Source organism: Drosophila obscura, unplaced genomic scaffold (assembly GCF_018151105.1).
Source record: "Drosophila obscura isolate BZ-5 IFL unplaced genomic scaffold, ASM1815110v1 contig_185, whole genome shotgun sequence".
NCBI lineage: Eukaryota > Metazoa > Arthropoda > Insecta > Diptera > Drosophilidae > Drosophila > Drosophila obscura.
Genome location: NW_024542773.1, coordinates 1559016 through 1582377, shown reverse-complemented (window position 1 = coordinate 1582377; position 23362 = coordinate 1559016). Strand labels below are relative to the sequence as shown.

Sequence of the window (23362 nt, the reverse complement as noted above, 5' to 3'; positions counted from 1 at the left end):
ACATAGATAGCTTCATGTATATCGATTCCCCATAACTCAACTCATCGATTATCGCCTGCATCTATCGATAATCACATGGATGCACATTCTGTGCGATCCATTCCACGGTGCGTGTGCTGCGTGTGAACTTGATGGATGCACCACTGCCGCCGCCTTTTGCCACTCCTGCAACGTCCTCCGCCGTCCTCCATCTCCATCACTTCCTCCTCCTCCTACTTCTTCTTCGGCTGCTGCCAACCTCCTGGCCGCTTGCGTCACGGTTGCGTGGCAGGACTGGGCCCGGCGGGCAGTTTGCTGGAAATTAAAATTCCTACGGATATGCGTATTCACACAAGCGTATTCATACTGCCACTCGCATTCACATACTTAGCCCCAAGTAGCCCCCGCAAAACGAAAGAAGAAAACGCGGGGCTAGGTGTCATGTGGGGAAATTGTATACTTAAGTCTTTAGCTAGTCACCAAATCCAAATCTATTCGTTCCATCTGCTATCGATATCGATATCGACATTCGTTATGTTCCCAAAAGGGATTCGATGCTGAAGGGCGAGTTGTAGAGACCCTTGTGCTGGGAGGGGAGGGGCACCTTTTGGTGGTGGCTCCAGTTTGATCATCACGCGGCCTCGATGCTCGTCGGGCTCGCTGCCGATGCTCCTTTGGTAGGTCCTCGAGGAGCTGTACGAGTTGTCCTGACTGTCGCCCACGCTCACCACATCGATGGGCAGCTCATCGTCATGCTCCTCCTCCTCATCATCCTCCTGCTCCTCCTCCTCGTCGTCGACGTAGCCATGCCCCAGTCCCAGTTCCAATACCTGCCAGTCGTCCTTGTGGGCCGCCAAATAGTCAGCCCTCAAACGTTCCATATTCACTTCGATTCCCTTGAGTCGCAGCTTGCGCGCCTGTCTCTCGATCGACTTTCCCATTCGCTTGCACCGCTGCGCCCTGATCGATAGAGAGTCGATAGAGGATTGCATCAGATTCTTTTCTGTTCTGTCTGTTCTGCGTGCCGCAGATCCAAGGCCTCGCCTCGCCTCTACTCACCGCTCTCTGGCCCTCAGCTCGGACAGCGGAATGGGCGCACCGCTGCAGCTCTGCGGCTGGGCATTGTGCGCCGGTCGGCCGGGACCCTTCTTGGTGTGGTCCTTCTTGCGCCACTTGGCGCGACGATTCTGAAACCAGACCTGCAATAAAAGTAAACGATTGGGATTAGCATTAAGTGCAGGCATATGCAGGATAAAAGATCAACAAGAACAGCCAAGTGAGTGCCAAAGAAAGTCACCAAGACTTAGCCATCTATAGATATAGAGAGGGAGAGATGCATAGAGATTTCATCTCTAGGGCTGAAGGTGATTCTACACTATAGATGGATGGATGTGAGCTGGGAAGTGTACGACTTTGATAGTTGCATGGGCATGGCTATGTGGGGCAATAGCAGAAGCGGCACAAAAAGCAAGATATTTCCTTGGGCTGTGCAGCTGATCGAGCTCAATCGAGAACAAACGTATGGAATATAGAAAATATTTACATAATTTGCATATGATAAAAGGATGGACTCTTGATAAATGGACACTGGAATAAAGTGAAGACTGAATGTGGACTCTGGAGTGTGGCGTCTGGAGTGTTATTAAGAAGCAGTACTAAGAGTAATCATCGGGCAATAGGTAGCCACTAAATGTCATTAGATGTGGCTGACCACACTTTTCAATGGGGTTTTTCCAAGGGCAATACATATGTATGTATGTGGATCATGACAACAGTTCCAAGCCAATACCGATGATGATGATGATGATGTGATGATGATGATGATGATGATGGTGGAGACAATGATGTTGTTGATGTTGGTGGTGGAGGCTTTGGTTAGTTGGAGTCATGAATGTCGAACAAGATGGCGTCGCTAATTGACATGCTGTTTGTGGGGGGACTCAAGCGTAACGGGGCTCTAGTGTGTGTGTTGTTTTTGTTAGTTGAGGGGGGTTGGGGGCTGGGGGCTGGTGGCTGATGGCTGATCCATGGGCCGTGGCCCGTGGGCGTTGTGTGTGTCGCATGGCGGTGACAACCATTCAAATGTCTGTCTGTCTGTCCTCTCTCTCTCTCTCTCTTGTCTCTCTCTTGTTCTCTCCGTCTCTGTCTGTGTGTCAATTTGAAGTCATTTGCATGCATTGTGCACTTTTTTAATGTGCAACAAATTGTTTTTGAACAGCGGCATGCAATGCACACTGCAGGCCTGAGCTTTAACTAGCGAGAGACCTGCACTGTGCACCCAGGCACCATATGCACCCTGTACCCCTACCCCCTACCCCCTACCCCTACTTGTGATCCTCCCCCTCCCTGCCCTCCTATGCCATCCCATCTGAGAGAGGGACAGACGGACGGACGGACGAACCGAATGACTGACTGTCGCTGTCTTGTCTTGTCGTTCGCATTGACAAATTGATATGTCATGTCAAGAAACAATTTCAGACAAAAAGCGTAGCCAAATGTCCCACTCACGGCGACAGGGACACAGAAAGAGACAGACAGTGACAGTCGAGAAGGAGATAGAGAAGGAGACAAAGACCTACTACGATAATCACACGACTGACATGCAAAGTCAGACCATGGAGTGGAGTGGAGTGGAGAGTGGAGTGGAGTATCCAAAGGCAGGCAAGGGTTATGCTCTGCCTCTGACTCTGGCTATGGTTATGGCTCTGACTCTGCCTCTGGCTCTGGCTGTGACTCTGGCTTTGGGGACTGGAATGGAATGGAATCCAATTGAAATCATTACAACAACAAGCGACACGAAACGCAATTGCAAATGAAATAAAATGAATTATAATGAATAAAAATAGTCAGGTAATTGGTTTTATTGAGTAATTGAGTTCCAGTTGCCACCAAATTGTTTTACAATGCCATCACGCGAATGCCATCGAAGGCAACGACACGGATACGGTAATACGGCAATACGGGAATACGGCAATACGGGTATACGGCTATACGGCTATACGACTGAAAGTCGTTTGGGGAGCGAGGGATACGAACGATGGCGGATGGCGGACAAAAGAATAAGGATGATTAAAAGAATATCTATCTATCTATCTATCTATCTATCTATGTATCTATCCTATCGATAAGGGATTCCTTTCAAGGAAAGAAATGAATGGAATATAAAGTCTCTTCGTGCTTAAGCTGTCTCGTAACCTTTACCCTTCGTCCACTCACCGCTATCCGTCCCTCCTTGAGGTCCAGGCGCATGGCCAGGGCCTCGCGCATGAAGATATCCGGATAGTGGCTGCTGAGGAATGCTCGCTCCAGTTCCTCCAGTTGCCACGAGCTGAAGTTGGTGCGGCACCGTCGCCGCTTTGAGGCATCGCCATCGGCATCGGCAGTGGGGTCTGCATCCGGACTGGGTGCAGGATCGGGTTGGGCGCGTGCATTGCTGCTCTCCTCGCTGGCCGTCTCGTCCTCCTCCTGGCCAAGGGACGGCTGTTGTTGGTTGGGGGCATATTCTGAAATTGGGGGCAAGGTACATACAAATAGATTAGATCGGAAATGTGGGGCGTGGGGCAGAGGCGTTGCCGGGCAGGCATAATTGACTAGTTGCCTGCGCGGAGAGAGGGGCCCGGTCCCCCTAAGAATGGGGGCGGCGGCGGTGGTTGCAGAACATCGTTTCGGTCTCGTTTTATAATTGCAAACAATTAAAGTCTATTTATGCAAATTTTCCAAGATATGCAAACGGCCCGAACGAGGCAGCCCCAGGAAGGCGAAACAGCCAGGAACAGCAACGGAACAGGAACTGAGGCCCAGGAGCCACGCCTCCAACTGCCTAATGGTGCACCATATCATATGGCACCCTACCCCACCACCCCAGTGGCATCCGAAGCCACAGACGTAGCCTTTTGAAATTGCCATTGGCATTGCCGGGGAGCCCGTCGTTTGTCTTTCTAATTTATAGCAGCGCAAATTGGTTTTCACAATTAGGAAGTGGTGGGTGTTGCTGGTGGGTCTGGTCGGTGTTCTCGGATATGTTTAAAGCTTCATTGCGGAAGTAAATTACGCCGTACATGGGACAGCAGCAGCAGCAGCCCCTACTTGGGGGGCTGGGGTTTTGCTCCGTTTACGAGTTGCAGTTTTAAGTGAAATTTAATTGCAAAAATTTCTGCTGACTAGCCAATTAGGTGGGGAAGAACCGAACCAAACCGAAACGACAGGAAAGGAAGGCTAACCGCAGACCGCAAGCCACAGGCGCAACATCATCAGGCACAGCGGGTGGCGCCACCTTGGACAAGTTGCATTCAACCCCCCTCCCGCCCTAAGGAACCAGCAATCCCTTTATGCTGCTGCTACGTGATTTTCATACTCGTACATACATATGTACATACGTACATATGAAATGCACACAGATTTTGACAATTTACAAACACATCTGCTAGCAAATCGAAGAAAGGAAAGGAAAGCAAAGGAGAGGAGTGCTACACAGACAGACGGACAGAGTTATAGTCCATCCCCCCCCCCACTACCCCGTCACCGTCCCTGGGATACACTGGGATTCAACCCCTCGATTGACACGACCCAGACATTTCATAGAGTTCAGCGAGCAGAGCAACAACCAAAACACACACAGAAACAACAAAAGGGGGCAGGTCCCTGGTCCCTGCTCCCTGGTCCGTGGTCCCTGGCAAGAACTGTTTCGGGTACGAGTATATCTCTCCGTATCGGTAACATCGGTCCAAGCAACAAAGCAACAATGCCCTGCACCCTGCCCTGCCCCTGCCTCAGCGGCCTCATCATCACACTTGAAAGAGTAAATAAAATATAATTCCTCAAGGGTGTTATAAATAAAATTATCTGAATTATGGTTTTTGTTGACTTTCTGACTCTCGACTCGACTCGACTTTCATCTTGTTAGAGCAGCAGCATCAGCAGGAGGGGAAGGGATGGCAGGGGGCCTTGTGCCTCGTGTGGCATAGTTTTGCAGTGCAGCAACATTTGGGGGCTTTGTGTACCTAATTTGCCACGAAGATTCCCAACTGGAACTGCGACTGGAACTGCAAATGAATGAACCGAACTCATTCCATCCGACTGGATTTTGTTTTTTTTTTCGGGTTAAACGAGCCGGAGAGAGGAGGGAGCCCAAAATCGATACGAGATTTGTGGGCGTGCCAGATAATGGTTAAGACAATTAGAGTAGATCTATTATGCGGTGATTTCTGTTGCCAAGAACAAGAAATTTACCTCCGGGGATCCAGGGATATTTATATTGAATTTAAAGATTGATTTTTTTTATTTTTTTATTTATTTATTTAATTTAAAGATCAGTGAAAAGAACTAAAGAATTATTGTTATTTATTATTATTATTTCCTTTCCATTAATAAATGAAGATTGAAGAAAGTGGGCTGAAACCATCATTAAATACGGGAATACTGAGTTCCATTTAATGAAATCTTTAAAGAAGACTCTCATCATCGTTTTGAAGTACCGAAAAAAGAGTGGAGTATCTAACTGTATAATTCAATAAAGATTTCAATAATTCATTCCACACATACATACATACATACATACATATGTACATATACAGGGAATCTATTTAGTTATTCGGTGAACAGAAAAGTTCATAAAGTTCATCCCTCTGTCAGTTTGAGTTGTGTTTTGTTGCTTGTTCCTTTCTTGGCTAATTAAAAACATTAACCCAATTTTAATTAGGCCAGCAAATGTGCACACAGGGACTCCTCACTCACATTCTCCCTCCAACAGAATTTGAATCTAAATCAGAATCTGAGTCAGAGACAGGAGGCGGGACTGGAGGCGATCGACAACAACATTTGCATATAAACTGTATAAATTGCTGTTCTCTGTTCACTAATCTGCTGCTGCCGCTGCTGTCCAACCCCAAACCCAACACCAGGAGCCAAAGGCAGCCTAGGACATCCTTTTGGCCCTTAGTTTTGCCTAATTTCAAAGGTCGTTAAACAAACAAACTCAAGTGGAACAAAATGCACACGCAGATGAGCAGAGAGATGGTGGAATGAAAGGAAGGAGGCCCTCGGGACGACAATGATGATGAGCACAAGGACATCAGCCCAGGGACTGGCACTGGCACTGGCACTGCTACAGCCATAACGTTGAGCAGCGGCGGCAGCGGCGGTGGCGATGGCCAAAAAACGAGCATCAGCGCCGCATCAAATCTGGTCCTCGGGCCCGACCCGTGCCCCTGGCACACTTTCCACCTCCAAACGACCCACAAAAAATTACCCAAAAAATGCCCGTAAAAATCTATAAAAAATGTAGATTGAAACTGGCAGCAGCAGCAGCAGGAGCCAAAACGAAAACCAAAAAAAATATACCAATAAAAAAAATGTGAGGGGCTGAGGCTCATTAGCATTTATAGGCCACACAAATGTCAGGATGGGACACAGAATGGGAACCCAGCGGCAGGGCGGGCAAGGCACCTTCTGAGGTTCATTAGAAACTTGTCACATGATTTGATTTGCCTTTTTGCTTCTGCCCTGCCCAGACAACAAAATGCAAATAAAACACCCAAAAAGTTGAATGAAAAAAAAATGAAAAATCAGGCGGCAAAAAAAAATGGGACGCCAGGCCACAGCGTCTATTAGGGCTGCTAATTATGTGACCCTCTTGCTACGTTTTTTGTTCGGTTCCCGAATCGAAGTCAACCCCCAGGATCTCATCAATGCAAGCGAATACATAAAAAATGTACCCGAAAATTAGACATAAAGTCAGACACGGACACGCGCCCCTGACACAACGCTCTTTTGCACGGCCTTCTACTTGGTTTTGTTTTTTTTTTTTTGTTTTTTGTTTTCTATCGTTTATTTTGTAACCCCTTTTTTTGCTTGTTTGTTGGACACTTTTCAGTGCCTGTCAAAGGCGTTTAGTTTTGGGCTTATTGATGGATTGATGGTCCAACTCGCCCAGATTTCGCGCAGCTTAACACTTGGAATCGAACTGCCAAAAGAGTTGGAGTTGGAGTGTGTTAAATTGTGTGTTAAAAGGAGTCCTGGAGAACGTGGGAAGCTGAGCGGGGTTGCAGTTACATACATATCGGATATGTATTGCAAGGTTAAAAATAAGCTCTCTAGTGGATCTCCGGGAGGTCCAACTAAAAAAACATTGTAAGTAATCGTCGGATGAGGGAACTTCTCTCTAAGAGGTCTCTGTGCTTCGCTGGTTTCTCTGGGGGGTCTTAAGTTTCCCCCCAATTCTGATCAATAAAACCCCACCATAATTATCTTTTCTAGGGGGAAAGCCCAGAGAAACCGCCTGCCCTATCAAAACTATTACAAAAGACACCCCGAACAATGCTCATTACGGGTGGTGCTCCTAGTAATTTGTCCCGGTCCCGGTGCTCAGCTCAGGTTTCCAGTTGCTTGCGGAGAGTGCAATAATAACCGCAATCGGTTGGGCATCGGCTGGTTGGGTTCCTTCTGAAAAGACACCGGCACAGTGGGCCACAAATGTGTGGCACTTAATTTAATGAATTTCTTTGCACTTTGCTCGTCGCTGGCTCCGTCTCTGCCGTCTCCGGCTGTTGCAACAGTTGCAAACAGGGCAGCACAACAACAGAGCCGGGCCAGGGCACATGAATTTATATGAGTTGTTTGCATTAAACTGAATTGATCGACACGACGAGCGTTCCCTCCAAGATACACACAGCGCACACACACTCTCTCCCCGTCTCTCTCTCTCTCTGTCTCACTCTGTTTTTACTGAGAGGTTCGATCTGGTTTTGGGTTCTGGATCGGGGTTCAGGGTTGGGGGGTTGGGGGTTGGGGCCAGGGTCCATTCTTGGGTCATTGCTCATCTGCCACGCCAGGCACGTCAACGCGGCAAATTACTTTGCCGCTGTTGCGATGCAAAATTGAAAATTCAAGTGGAAGTGGTTAACTTGGCAACATGCTAGCCGATCGGCAGATACAGCCCCGTACCTCGTACCTCGTACCCCATGCCCCATAACTGTTCCAGTCTCCTCCTTCTCCTCCTCCCCCTCCTCCTCTTGTGGCACGTCTCGTGTTCTTGTGCATGTTATGATTAAATTTTGATAGCCAACAACAATCAAGTCAAAGAAAATCAATAATTTTTACGCATCTTGTTACGATGTTGCCAGTTGTTGCCTCATGCAACCTGCATGCTGCCTCCTGCCTCATGCCTCATGCCTCAAGCCTCACGCCTGTTGCCTCTTGCCTCTGCTGTGCTTGCTTTCTACCAACTTTTGCCCCAAGTGCTTGGCCATGACGAAATGCTCTCCTCAAACGATCTACCAGCTCCGATCGACATGCCAAAGCGGCGCATAAATGTTTTGTTGTTTTAATGAAGACGTCGCCTGTGCCTCAGCCTCAGCCTCGGCCTCGGGTCCCGGACCCAGACCTGGGCCGGGCTGGGCTCTCTCTTTCTGGCAAAGAGTCGAAGAAGACATCAAGGCGTTGCATGCCACATTTTTTAGCTCGTTCCTGTTTTTTATTTTGTTTTTGTTTTCTGTTCATTTTTCTTCATTTTTGCCAAGCAGCGACGAGGGGCGCGTCAGCGTCTGCACGCCATGGAGGATCTTGCACCAGACCAGACCACGCGCTCTCTTTCTTTCTCTCTGTCTATCTATCTCTTTCCATGTATCAGCAACTCGCTCGCTCGCTCTCTTTTGCACAAGCCCGCTGTGGCGCATTATTACGAATAGGGTCTAATTATTGTGGCAAGCCCCTGAGCTATAATTTGCCTGATTGATTTACATAACGATCGAAAATGATCAAGACATTAATTTCTTATTAACGTCGTTTCGTTCGTTCCTTCCTACAGTTTCGGCTGTGGTTAGGCGAGGTTCGGTTCGGCTCGGTTCGGTTAGGATCGGTTATGCTGCTGGGGAATGGATGGAGGTGGAGTGGGCATTGTGAGAGGATTCGTTGCGCCTACGTCTGGGGCTCTGGGGCGTAACTCTGGACAGGGGCCCGAGTGTTTTGCCTGAGTGCTCCTTTCCAATTCCCTTTCTTTGTTGCTTCGTTTGTTCGTTCTATCTATCAGAGATCCGCATGCCGGGGGGCGCCACAAAGGCCACATGAACTCTCTCGCTCTATCGCTCGTCTGTTTCTCTTCTTCCAGGAGTGTGAAATAACGCCAAGCGTTTACGTTCAGTTTGTGTTCCATTGTATTATGATCTATTTGGAATAGTTTTAATGCAAAATTCGTACCTTGAAAGTGACGTGACCCCTTGGTGGCATAGTTCTGACCTGCAATTAAGCACCTCTTGCCTGTACTCTCTTCAGAATGCACAGAAAAAAAGCCATCAGTATCACTTCCTGATATTTAAATACTAAAATTTCATTTCTTACAAGTTTGTAAATTTTTGTAGGGTTCCTCACCTCAAAGTTATCTCAAAGTAGGAACCAATGAGGGCTAACAAACTTTGCGGGAGACCTCTCTTAGCTCAGCTGAATGCTAATTTGGAACCACTAGTTCTATGTTCCTCGTTCCATTCGTTCCATGTCATTCGTGTCCTTTCGCTTATCGGAAATTGGTCATTCGGAACAGTGGAACAGTGGAACATTGATACTCCTTTGTAAGTACTTAATGTGAATGATATTTCAGTTGATATTTGTCAGTTTTTCTCTCAGTGTCTTTACGTTTTTTGGCCAATTTGACTTTTGCAATGTCTTCTTGTTTCGCCTCGCTATGGCTCTTCCTCTTTCCTCATTCCCCAATCTCTTCCCTTCCCCACACCCTTCCCTACCTCCACCGCCGATGGGCCGATCGTTTTGTTCGTTTCGGACATAATTAATGTTAGTTTTAACGCTGCTTGAAAATGTTATTTCCCTTGATTATAGGAGGGCGCAACATACTACCACGGCTGCCGGAGACGTCGCAACGGTGGCGATCCAAAGTGGCGATCTCTCTCTCTCTCTCTCTCTCTCACTCACTCTCTCCTCTCGCGCTCTCTGTCTGTCTGTCTGTCTGTCTGTGTGCTTCTTCCTCCTTTCCTTCTTTTGTGCTGTTTACTGCCGCTGATTGTTGGGTGTTTTCTGTGGTGTCCGTCCGCCGCTGCTCTCTCTCTCTCCCTGCGCTGCCAGCGCTCTCTCGCTGTAGGCAGTCATGGGGAAACATTTTATGACGATTACTGTAATTCGTTGCCGCAAACAATAATTACTTTCCATTACGAAAATGGCGGGCATATTATCACCTGAATATCACATACACAAACACACACACACACAACGTATGAAGTTCACCAACACAGGTGTTAAAGCCGCACCAAGCAGCAACACACACACACACATGTGTACATATATTTAGATGAAGAGATCCCCTCCCCGAAAAAAAAATTATTTTCTTTTGTGGAGGGAGGGAGGGTTTAGTATGGGGAGCAGCGTTGCAACGTTGTCTAAAATTTTCGGTAATAAAATATGACAACTCAATCAAGGCCCATAAAAGACCCAACCAACAGAATAACAGCAAACAGCAAGAGGCCCAAAAAGCAGCCCCAGTTCCAGCTACAACAACAACAACAGCCACTTTGGCAGATTCGGGGCGGATCCCATGAAGAGCTCTCGGGAACTGGAGGAACCTGAAGGAAAGCTTTAGTAATTTGCAAAGGCTGCAAAGACGATCAGAATTTACGATCATTTTGTTTTCAAAATCAATTTAGAAAGGAAGCGCGGCAAAGATCAGGCCCCAGCGGAGAGCCAGAGCACACGACAGATGTGGGGCCAGGCCAGGCCAGGCCCGGACCGGGCAGGCGCGGCGAGGCGAGGCCAGGAGACCCAGCCTCAAATTGAGTTCTTAAGTTGTCTGGTCTTTTGCTTGGGCTCAGTATTCAGGGGTTGGGGGTTCCAGCTCTAAGCAGGGGATCAGCAGGCATCAGGCAATCACTTGGATTCTGTATACTGGATTCTCGGATCTTGGATCTCTACATCCCCACTCTCGTTTCTCTCGATTCTCGCTCTCTGCCGTTTTCGGCAGTTATTAGCCTGGTAAAACACGAGTCTTGCACATTTGAGAGCTTGTAATTTACTTAATTTCATTACGAAGCGACGTCTCCTGTCTCCTCTCTCATGTCTCCCCCGTCCCAGTCCGACACAGTGCTGTTGGGCCAATGGGCGTGGTTCTGTGTTGCCTGTCTGTGTTGTTGCTTGTCTCTATCTCTGTGTGTGTGTGTGCTGCAGGTGCAAATGATGAGGATCGATGTGAAGAGAGCTTAAATAGTGGGATGGAGATTAGCAGGGGATCTATGAGTAATAGAATCCTAGGAAAGAGCAGACCAAGCTTCGGTTTTCAGAAGCTGACACTTTTTTCTTGCATGTATAATTAATTGAGTAAACAAATTCTATTTCGCGAGCAGCAGGCCGAATCAGCCGAGCAAAAGCACAAAATTCTATTAATACAAACAATAGTCTATTAATTGAAAGTTATGTCTGGCTGAGCTCAGAGGCTTTTGATTTATGCGTGGCCCCAACAACAGCAAAAACAGCAATCATAATCATAATCAGATAATTTGGTGCCCAAGCCAAACATAAGTAGGAAAACATGCCTCGTGGATTCGAAGCTTTTGATACACTTTCTTATTGATCTTATAGGCAGGAAATTTATTTAAATGATACATCATTTCTTCTTAAGTACAGTGTGAATACACACTGAATAAACAAGATTATATCGAATATTTGTTAAATTATTTTTATTTTTGTTAATTTCGAAAACATTTAAATGATTATACAATAATGAATTTTCTAAAACGTACATACATACATATGTACATACATATGTACATACAAATGTACGAGCATATCCGATGGAAATTACAAATTAGCAATAAAAAAAGGAATTCGAAGAAATTGGAGATTGCTAATACATATGTACATATGTACATATGTATGTATGTATGTATGTATGTATGTATGTATGTTGCATTAAAAAAAGGGTGTATAATTTGAAATGAAAATGCACAAATCAAATTGATTAGTATTTAATATCATCGTGTAGGAAGCGATTTGTAGTAATTTGTCACTCCAGTTTAGTGGCTAGATTTTTGCGTGGAAAAGCGTAATACCCTCCCTGCAAGGGTATAGAAATCAAATCAAATCAAAACGCAAGGAGTGACGCAAACCCAAAAAGCTCAAAGCGAAAATGGCAAAAGTAGTAGAATAAGCAGAACAAGAACAAGAACAAGAAGAAGCAAGAGCGAGCATAAAAATTGATTTCTGCTGCTGCTTTTAATGAATTCTCGGCAACAAGACAACAACAACAACAAAAACAAAACAGAAACAACAACAACAACACAATCTCAATCAATTTCAAGTCGCACATCACATCAAAACAAATTACCAAGGAATTAATTTGCCATCAGAATCACGCAAGCGCAGAGCTCACATTGGGAGCGAGAGAGAGAGAGAGAGAGAGCGCAGCTATCGAGTGAGAGGGAGCGCTTTTGGTTGCCTGTCGGGGTGTTAGGGTGGCGGGGCCCCCTCCAGGATGATGAGGCGGCGGCGGCGGCACACAACGAGTTTTCGGGCGATGGCGATTAATAGAGCGCGAGAGGAGAGAGTGAGTGAGTGAGAGAGAGAGCAACGCGCGTTGCCAGGGGAAGTTTTGGCGGAGGTAGGTGCCGTGATTAATACATGAGGATTTAATTAACTTGCCGTAGTGCCATCTCGCTCGCCCCTCCATCTATATCCCATATCCCATTCCCCATCATCATCATCATCATCATCATCTCATTGCTTTTCGTTTTCGTTCTGCCGGTACAGGGTGCATGGCTGCGAAAGGTGGGGCCGGGCCCATGCCAGAGAGTGCTATGAAAACACCTACAGCTGCCAATTGTGTTTGCAGTCTGGAAAAATGAGCAATGGCCCTCACCTTACATCAAAATACCTTGAATATAGCTGGAATGCACAAACTATAACGACTGCGACGCAACGCTGACGGCGGCTGAGACGTCGGGTCATTTGAAACTCGCAACCGGCAGAGCTGATAGCAGTGCGAAATGCACAGATGAGAGAGAGAGAGCGAGAGCGAGAGAGACAGGCTTGCGTCGGCAACTTGTTGTAAATGGCAGAGAGCAGAGCAGACCAAAGCAGGTGAGTGTGTGCATGTTCATGTGTGTGTGTGTGTAATTGAAACGTGTTTCGTTTCTGGCACGGCCACTACTGCCGCCGCCGCAGCCTGTCCCTGTTGAACGCCTGCAGCGCGAAAATCGGTGGCATGTATAATTTTTATCACCTTTAATTAACTTTTCAATTAATAAAAAAAACGCAACAGCAGCAGCAGCAGCAGCGGCAGCAACAACAACATGCAGCCAACATGTTGAGCGCATGTTAAGCGGAAAAGTCGCAGCTGCCGCCTGCCGCAGAGACCACAACCCGAACCCGAACAGAGATCAGCGCGCGAATAGCCGACGGCATTTTGCATACAAAAAACTTGCAGGACAACCCAAGGACAGGAGGAGACGTACCATGTATGAGCAAAGGAGCGAGGCATAAGTCAATGGCAGCCTGGCAGGGGTGTGGGCGGCGGCAGAGAGGAAGAGCAGGATGGCAGATGTTCGCTGTCCACGTCACTGCCACTACACGATGACGTTGTTCCTTCTTCTCTTCTTGACTTGCGGGTTAACGGGATGAAAAGCTCTCTTTCGGTACCCTAAACACAGGATAACCATTCTATTCCGAATATTTTTCATTGAGAAAAAGCTTTTTCGATCCTTAAATAACATCAAGATGATGTAGGACCCCTCCAAAGTAGCTGATGAGGTTTCGCGCTAGGAGTTCAATCTATGCTAAAAGCTTTCTTGGGCCGAAACCCCTTGGGGTCCCGAAAAAGAGCAAGACAGAGAGAGAGAGAGGAGTCCTCTTAAGAGAGAAGGATCAAGGGAGTTCCTCGTATGCTCATCCGGAAATCTGTGCCCCCCCGCCACGATATTGTGACTGCCCCCTCTTAGACACGCACGTTTGCCCCCTAACACAAATAAAGTGTAATCAAGGGGAATGCTAGAACCGAAACCCGAAATCGTTTCCAAAATTGATTAAAAACCGCATCGACTCACTAAAGAAATAAACATCCCAGGCGGAGCAGCACGAACGGAAACGGAAATGAACACGAACACATACACACACACACACACACACTCAGGCACAAAGTGGAACACAGACACATGGGGGGGAAAAATGGCCTCAAAGTCAGCTAAAAGTGTCATTACGACTCACAGAAAACCAAAGCCCAAAGCGAACCAACAGAACGAAGAGGGAAAGCAAAAGTAAAGCAGAAACCAGAAACCAAAGCAAAGCAAACAAGAACAACAAGAATGGGGAAAACTTTCAGGGACGTCTGCCGCCTCTCCCGCTCCCAACCGCTCTCGTCTCGGGGCATGCGGCTCAATTCAATTTTATCGTTCCAATATTAACCCAAAACAACCCCACAATATTGCCTTCATTTAAGGTTTATTAGATACAACGACAGCGGGAACGGAACCACTGCTGGGCGACGGCGACGGAAGGGACGGAAGATTGAGGTGGAGCTCGAGGTGGTGCAGGGATTGGAAGCGATGGATGGGGATGGGTATGGGTATGGGGGGACAGCCAAAGAGCGGAACGCGGCAAATGTCGACGTTGGATACAAGAAATATTGCGACTAAAGCAACAACATTGAAAACGAAGGCAATGCAACGACTACGGCATACCTCTTTATGAATTCTTTCCTGGAATGGTGGTGTACCCCAATGGCTTCTGCTTCTTTAACTTTATATCTTTGAAAGGGTTTTTCTCGTTAAAATATCTGAAAGAGCTAAACACACTACGCTCCAGTTGTATAAGAGTTTAATCTTCTGGTGAATATCTCTTAAACACGCCATATAATGAAGTCTTCTTCTTAAATGTAGATCTTAATAAGTTATTCTGTTAATCTGCTCATCTGTTAATTTTTTACCACAATTTAATGAGCAAAACACACTTTAATTTTAGAGGCTAATTCTTGTTGACAAGTGATTCTTCCTCTGGCAAATATCAGTTCTAAGCTTAGTTGTTAGTGGCTGCTTTACAATGAATTACTGTAGAATGATGATGGGTACATTGTGAGCCCATCAAAGACTTTCACATGTAGCTCCAAAAACCCATACATACATACATATGTACATATGAATAACACAAAATTTTCCAATTTACAAACGAAATCCAACGAGAAAGGCGCTTAGGAAGTGGCCTAAAGGGAGGGAGAAAGAGTGAATGGGGGGTCGGAGGGTGGTAGGTTGTAGTATAACAAGGATAAATGCCCCACTGTGCTTGTCTCTCTCTCCCTCTCTCTCTCCATCTGTATGTGTGTGTGGGTGTGTGGGTGTAATGGTATATACATTGATCCAACCGTAAAACTGGCTGACAATCAGAGCCCTGGCCAAGAAGAGAGAAAGAGCAAGCGAAGGGCCGCCACCAGAGCACGAGTCCTGCCAAACAGGACTCCATCCCCCTTTCCACCGCCTCCGCCCTACTCCCACCCCGGGCGATGGCACTGAGCCAAACCGAAACGACGCCAAGCCAAGTGTATAAATTGTATTAGCCCCGAGAAGTGGAAGTGGCAGTGGCAGTGGTAGTGGAAGTGGCAGTGGAAGTGGCAGTGGAAGTGTCGTGCGGCTTTTCTTTTTCCCCACTGTTGTTTTTCTTTCTTTTTTTCCCTAGCTTTTCCTGCTCCTGCTGCTGTTGTTGTTGTTGGGGTAGTGGGTGGGCTGGCTGGTTGGGGTCAGACAAGCGGGGGCGTTGCCAGGGTAGGCAATTGCTCATCCTGCATCTGCTCCTTCCCCTCCTTGGCCACTGCCTGCTGCTGTTTCTATTGCTGTTGCTGTTGCTGGTGGTTGATGCGCGTCACACGCACGTACGCAGGCACGCACCACACAACCAGGACATGGACACGGACACGGACGAGGATACGAAGAGGAGGCATGGGGAACGCATCATGGAGGGCCCAACATGGCCGCCATCGTTGCCGTTGCCGTTGTCGTTGTCTTTGCCCCAGACAAGGCAAGGGGGACTCGGAGTCGGAGTCGGTGGTCTGTGTCGGAATCGGAAGCGTAGCTCTTGTCCTGCCCCTGACTCTGGCTGAGTGCCATTTGCAGCAAATTGCAAACCGCAACAATTTCACAAAGGACAACGAAACAGGCAGGCGACACACACACACACAATAGGGACATGCACAGTGAAAGCTCGCTTAAGCAAACAGAAATGGTAAGTATTTTGTTGAGCAAAAGTTAGGCGTACAGAAAGCAGATAGATGTTTTTGTTTGCTTGTATTTCTTGTCATTCGCATTGGATTCCGACTCCAGCTCAGTCACAGAGCATGGCCACACTGGCATTCAATGGAACACATGGTTTCTTAAAACACTATTTCACCTTTCATGGGGTGCAAAGGTGATTTTGTGTTTAAGTTTCCCCCTCCCATGAATTAAAGGAGCCTTATGGTGGAAACGGTGCATTCACCTATGCATAGTTTTCACTGTACCTATGTGTGTGTATGGCCACACTATGCGGGAATAGAATGGAATGGAATGGAACGGAATGAAGGGGATCGAAGGCATAGAATGGCAGAGCAATCTGTTTCAATATAAACGCACATGAGGCATTTACGAGACCCACAGCAAGCGTTAGGGGTAGTGCCACATGGGGAGTGGGTGGCTTCAGTGGGGATCAGGGAGCTATACATACATTTATGCACATATGTATGTGTGTACATATATGCATGTGTGTGTGTGTGTTGCTGCCACTTAAATGCTTCTCATGTTTGTTGTTTGGTCAACAGATTTACTTTTGGCCTTTGAATATTGTTGCCATACCCTAACCCCCGCAAGTGGAGCTCTTGTACTATGGAATGGATGTGAAATTTGTGGGTTGGATTATAGCATATGCGAATATCCATCCTTATGATATATCTACATATACATTATGAAAAAAGCACATTCAAATTTCGTCTTGCTCAAACATCTGTACCATCCTCTTTCTCTTTCGCTGTTTCGCTGTCTCTGTGTATTGCTTTCTCTTTTCACATTTGATTCTGTTTTGGGGGTGGTTATTCCACTGCACATACACCCACACACACACACATCCTTGGGCTCGGTCCCTGGGGTGTCATAATTCTTGACGAGCTCATCTTTTACTTAAGTTTTACATAATTCTCATGTCGTTGCGGATGGGAGTGGAGGCTTTGGGTCCATGGAGATAGCATAAAAATCGAAACGTGTGTGTGGGTGGTGTCTATGGGGACAGGGCGGGGCAGGGGCTGGGAGTTGGGCTTAGCTAAGCTTTTGCGGTAAAACGCTCGATTCTACGTGCCTGCGGCTTTTCGCTGCTTAGCGTTTCTCTCTCTTCCAGAAGGTGTTATTGTTATGCCTCCCACTCCACAGTGGGTCATGTAATTGCCTTGATTTCCTGACACTTGTCGACACAGATTGTTGCGGATGGAGTTGGGGTCCGGGCACTTCCTCCCTGCCACCCGAAGCGTCTGATTGATTGACTTGTCCTAGCCCCACTTTGGGGGCAACCAAATTTCAGCACTTATTAAATAATAAGTGGGCAGACGCAAACCCACTTCGGAACTAATAAATTCCAGCCGTTTGTGTGCCTTTAATTCATTATTTTTCTGTTCGGGGTCTACCCGCCAGCCGCAATTTGCTAATCTAAAACGAGTTGTCCAATTTGTGGAGGATTTGTGGCAGGGGACACCACGAGTGGCACTTGGGGCGTGGCACTTGTAATGGCATTTAAGAAAAATTACGCCTCAAAACTGTAAATGGCCAAAAAAACGAGACAAAAAAACCAAGAAAAAGCATGGGCAAAATCAGTCAAGTACCCAGAAAAAAAAAACAGAAAAAAACAGATAAAAATACGGAGGGGAAACGAGCACCCGCTACTTGAATACCCTGTAGTCCCCCCCCCCCCCTTTAGACCTCGTTCTTCCATCATTTTGTGGCTGTGTTCTCCTGCTTTTTGTGTGCTTTTTATTTGGGCAACATTTTTATTTTGTTATCAAGCGCCGCCATCTTTGTGCTAAACGGTAATTCAGCAACACAACAACGGTACAACGGGTACAGGCTGCCAACCCGCGGAACGAGTGGAACTGAACAGGGAAGGGACAGTGGCAGTGGCAAGAGCAAGGTGGGTGGTGGGTGCTGCGGGGGGTAAAGGACTAAGCCAAATCCGCCCCTTGAAGTGTTTATCCCTTTGTTTCACGTGGAAGGGAAAGGGCCAGGGACCTGGGGACAAGGGACTCGGCACTCGGCAGTCGGCACTCGGGCCTAAAGTGTTTTCAATTTAAGTTTAGAGAACAAAACGCCTTTTGATTTTTATTAGCTAACTGGTGGGCGGGGCAGCAGTAGCTAAGGGATGCGGAGGGGGGGGGATTGAGGGAAATTAAGGGAGCTGCCAAAATGCATTCCATGCCGCCCTAGAAAAAAAGATTGTTGCCTTCGAATTTCTGGTTTTGCTGGCCGGCTGCCATCAAACGGGGGATTTATGGGGCCCCGGACCAGGGTTGTCGCCCCCATAAATTATGCAAATGGGAATGCAAATGCCAAAGGGATGTTGGCGGGGTGGAGAGTTTGCCTTAATTTCTGTTGTGTTTTCTTCGTTACATTTTTTTTTTGGCAAGAGCCTAAATGAGAGCCACTTAAATAATTATCATTTCCCGACCTCAAGACCAAGACCAAGAAACGTGAAACGTGAAACGACAAACGAGCCAAAAACGCTCGTCAAAACCTCATTTGTGGGCCCCCAACGATCGGACCAATTAATGCCACTGCTGCCCACTGAGCGTTTTATTAATTAGCTGAGGAAAATCTGTGTGGAAACTCCGACTCCTCAGAAGCGAATTAGCCCATTAGTCGTTGATGTTGATGGGCTCTGGCTGTTGTTCGGTTCGATTTTTTGGGCTTCCAGTCTTTCACAGACTTCATTCTTTGAAGAACATTCTCCCATCCCATAGCCATGGACTTTCGATGTTACCAATTAGCTGCAAGGGACTCCATCAAACATCGAGGCATCATCTACTCTACCCATCTTTTCATCTTTCCATCTTCATTTTCCACTCGACACAAATCACAATTAATCTATGGTCTAGGTAGGAGAGCTCCTCCACTCGTAGAAATTATGGCAATTACCAGAAGCGCTCGCGGTCAGCGGCTGTCTAATGAGCGGCCATCGGAGTGGAGCAGATCAGCCCCAGCCCCAGCCACAGCCCCAGTCCCAGCATCCACATCAGCTACAGCTCTATTCATTCATCATCGATGGAATGATGATCGGTGCAGTGAAGGTGGAGGGGCCCCCAACCTCAGCTCGAACCCGAAAACCTGACGGGGCGTGCCAATGGCGGTCTTATTAATTTGCCCAATTTCCACAAGGAGCACCACAGAAAGAGAAAGAGAGAGGGAGAGGAAAATGAGAAAAACTTAATTAAAATGTCGTAAACGAAAATTGTATGTTTTGGGCCTAGAGAGAGAGAGGGATAGAGGGTTAGAGGGAGGGGGGCCCTGCGGCGGCGAGCTACCAAAAATAATTAAGACATTTCACTTCTTGTTCGACCTTTTTTGTTTTTTTTTTTTTTCTTGGTTAAGGGCCCACAAAATGGTAAAAGAAAAATTGCTGCTACAAATTGTTTGGCTCTGACCAATTTCGACGAGTGTTCCCCGGGTTTTTCCTCTACTTTGCTGCTGCTGCTGGTCTCTGTTCTTCTGGTCTTTTGGTCTTTTGGATTTCTAGTTGTCTTGGTTCGGGGCCGAAAACAATAAAAATGACTAATGGCAGCTAATTTCCCGTCGTCGAGGAGGCACAAGATGCGAAGTAGTCAGACATCCAATTCGAAGAGTTTCCCATTTGGAATTGGACGCGCCTCAGAAGTAGTTCAATTGCCTCAAACATCGCAGTGGATGGGGGAGGGGGGCTAGGGTGAGGTTGAGGAAGCAGGGTCCGAGTTGGTGGTTTGGGTAGGGGCGTTGCCCGAACAGGGCGTGACCAGAGCCAGTGGGCAAGGCAGCGCCAGGCAGTGCCAGGCAGAAGGACAGTTTGTGGGGGCGGGACATGGCTTCACCTGTCCTTGCGCTGTTCAATTTTCCTCTCCCAATTTTCCCACTTTCCGTTTCCCGAATTCATATTTCCCTTTCAGCTGCCCCGTACTTCCGCAGTTGAATACTTCAAGATCTGTGACAGGTCATTAAATATCTGCATTTCCTTTGGGTTCTTTCTTTCCTTCAGAAATAATATGCAACAAATAAAGACGTTTCGAGGCGTTATATTATTCGGAAGTCATTGCTGTATGCAATTTTATACAATCAAAGATTCGATTTCACTTCAAATATATGTCCTTTCTTTCTCAAATCTTCTCTTCTCACGATTGTAGCTGGTGCAAACAATAATCCATAGATCGGGAATATCTTTTAAGAGTTGAAACTTACTGTGCTTATGGAGAATGTACCGAAACCATCTGTTTTGAAGACATACAGGGATCCGTTCCATTCCGAACGTTCCTAACCTCACTGCAGAACAGAAAGAAATCTGTGGAATTTGCTTCGTTTTAGAAAATATTGATTTTTCAATCTCTCTATAAATAATTAATTCATTCCCAGCCTATAAACCTATTCTTCCTGCCCATTTTGTCTGGCTCTCATTCATTGTAGTCCCTGTTGATTCGCCCCAAAGGCGTACTCAGGGGGAGGCGGGGCCAGCATACTTTTTAGTTAAATATATATGTACATACATTGGAATTTGGTTTGTTAAAATCCTGGCTACGACCTTGATCAACCCTGTTTGACAACCCTTCTCTGCCGCCTCATGAACATTTCCCTTCATTGTAGTCTGTCGCTCTCTAAACTATTTCACATTTGGCCAAAACGCACGAAATTGCTAGCCAAATTTAATTACGCGCATAATCAACAAGCAGCAGCAGTAGCAACAGCAACAGCAACAGCCACAGATACAACGACACACACACACACACGCACATACATAGCCACAAACATAGTCAGTGGGGCCAAAATGAGGCCTGTGGCTGCCTGGCCTGGCCGGTTGCTGTTTTCGTTGATTAAAAATTGATCAAAAAACATAAAAACCAAACGAATTATGCATGGGTTCTGGTTCTCTTGTATCCACATGAATATTACTCGGTATGTTCATATGTATGTATGTGTATGTGTGTGTATCACTGTGTGGGTGTTTTTGCGTATGTGTGGCAGTGAATTGATTAAAAAGAGCAATTCGATTGAAATTTTATTGGTAAATTGAATAAAGTGCGCGGCCTGTAGCGGCCGGGGAAAACTTGTTGTTTGTCCATTTTTCCCATTCCCCCCCCCCCCAACCATTCCTGCAAATTGCAGCCACAAATATTTGAACAGAATGCTAATGAATGCAATGAATAAATGAATGAAAGAATGAGTGCGCAGAGTGGGGAAAAATTTGAAAATCGCATTGTCGATTGATTCCAAACACATTCAGTGTGTAATGAGTAAGTGAATCAATGTACGAATGGATGATAGAAGAAGTTGCTGGTAATTTAGGTAAGCAACGAACATCCCAAAACAGCAACATGGAGAAGGAAAGTCTTGTTCGGGAGAATATACTATTGAAACATTTGACGTGAGATCGTTTCAATGGCAGATAAATGATAATGCACGAAAGGCATTTGAACATATTTAATTCATATATATTTATAAATTCTACCATCAAAATGAAGCAAGGATGCGACTTATAAAAGATCAATATACATACATACATACAAAAATATGTATGTATGTACATACATATGTACATATATAGTTTTAAAAATTAAAAGGGCGTTCAAATTAGAGCAGGCCCGTCAAAACATTTCTGAAATACGAAATCGAAGTCTTATTGCTTCAATTTCTGTCCAGATTGCGTTAAGGTAAGTCATCTATTGTTTTGTAATAATATAATTATCTCAATTTGATGCACCAGGCTCCCAGCATTTTGTGTGCATATTCTACGAAAAGATGGACAAAGACATTGAAATGACGGACATGTCGCAGGGGCCTTCTACTAGTAAATCGAAGAACATTAAGCTGGAAGAGCAGTCGCAGTCTGGAACTCCCACAACACTACCACCTTACAATCAGTTCATTGAAAAGTATCGCAAGACAGTTCCGGAGAAGACCGAGTCTGAGCAAATCTTTGAGGCCGCAGCAATGTGGAACTCAATGTCCGTGGAAGAGCGTAAAAATTTTTGTTTCCCTGAAAAACAACCGATGGACGACGCCCAAACTGAGGCGAACGAGGACGAGACCGATCAAGATGTTGCAAATTTGAACAGATCTTGCCTTGTGTCCTAAGGAATCTGCGCCACATTACAAGAATTTAATTAAATGTTTGTTGACTGAGCAAGTGCTATCCGTTTTTCACTCTTCCACTTCCATCGATTTCAGGATAATGAGAATATTTTGTGTGGCATTTGATTGGAGGAGTTTGCACTTACCATTGATATTATTGGTATGTATTCGCTGGATCGAGCCTATTCGCTGATCCTTATGCTTGGATTTTCTCTCCTCCTGGTGCTCCACTTTGATGGGGAATTCCTGATCATGGGGCTGCTGGTGTTGCTGTTGCTGCTGTTGCAAGGCGGCTGCCGCTGCTGCTGCATTAGCCCGTTGCATGAGAGCCATTTGGCGTAGCATGTAAACGGAGGTGGAACTGGTGGACACGGATCCGGCCGTAGCGGTGGCATCCGTGTCCGTCATGGGGGGTGGCAGCCCCAAAAATGGTGGCCAACCGGGCACACGCATATTGACGGCTGCCGCATATAGCTGCAAGGCAGACGCCGCATGAGGATGCGGCTGTGGATGCGAATGCGAATGTGGTGCCATCGAACTGTGGATCTGCGCCTGCGCCCGAGCAGCGGCTGCCAGTTGGAGCTGCTTGATCAGGTGGTCCATGCTGCGCAGGGATCGATTCAATTCGATTCGATTCGCGGCGTTGTCACCGCGGAGGTGTCACTCGCATGGCACTCGCGGCACACACTCGTAAAAAAAATAGCAATAAAAATAAAGAGTAGCAGACTAGCAGTCCGTAAGGATCCAGTAAATCCTGTCAGACGGTAGTAGCCCCCAAATGCAAGCTCTCTCTCCGGACTCTGGCGGCGACCCACTGTGCAGCGGCCGCGGCGGCGACAAACAAATTGATTCGAATTAAAATTACGCTCCGAGTTGTGGAGTCGCGCTCGGAGTCGGATTGGGTGGGCACAAGACAGAGATAGCTTAACAAAGAGAGATAGAGACGGAACACACACAGAGACAGATAGTGAGTGAGAGAGAGGGAGAAGGGTAGTGCTGGGGTGGCAGTGGTGCTTGCGAGTGAGAGAGAGATGAACGAGAGAGATGACGTTTAAATGAGAAATATTATATGAAGAGACACAGCCACATCG

At 46.6% G+C, this 23362-nt stretch overlaps 2 protein-coding genes across 2 annotated transcripts; one reads left to right on the top strand and one right to left on the bottom strand.

Annotated features, from left to right (window-relative positions):
- Positions 1 to 428: 428 nt before the first annotated feature.
- LOC111077177 (homeobox protein unc-4) lies at positions 429 to 23146 on the bottom strand. The gene is given in 5 exon segments (XM_022371338.2): positions 429 to 572; positions 574 to 939; positions 1039 to 1178; positions 3196 to 3482; positions 22418 to 23146. Coding segments are annotated over 5 exon segments (1311 nt in total). The 5' UTR covers positions 22875 to 23146; the 3' UTR covers positions 429 to 511.
- LOC111077178 lies at positions 21765 to 22320 on the top strand. The gene is made up of 2 exons (XM_022371339.2): positions 21765 to 21850; positions 21904 to 22320. Exon 2 carries the CDS (start codon positions 21939 to 21941, stop codon positions 22272 to 22274), a length of 336 nt encoding a protein of 111 aa, XP_022227031.2. The 5' UTR covers positions 21765 to 21850; positions 21904 to 21938; the 3' UTR covers positions 22275 to 22320.
- Positions 23147 to 23362: the final 216 nt, after the last annotated feature.

Coding starts and splice junctions, on each gene's coding strand:
- LOC111077178 (XM_022371339.2), top strand. CDS start 21,939: ATGGACAAAGACATTGAAATGACGGACATGTCGCAGGGGCCTTCTACT.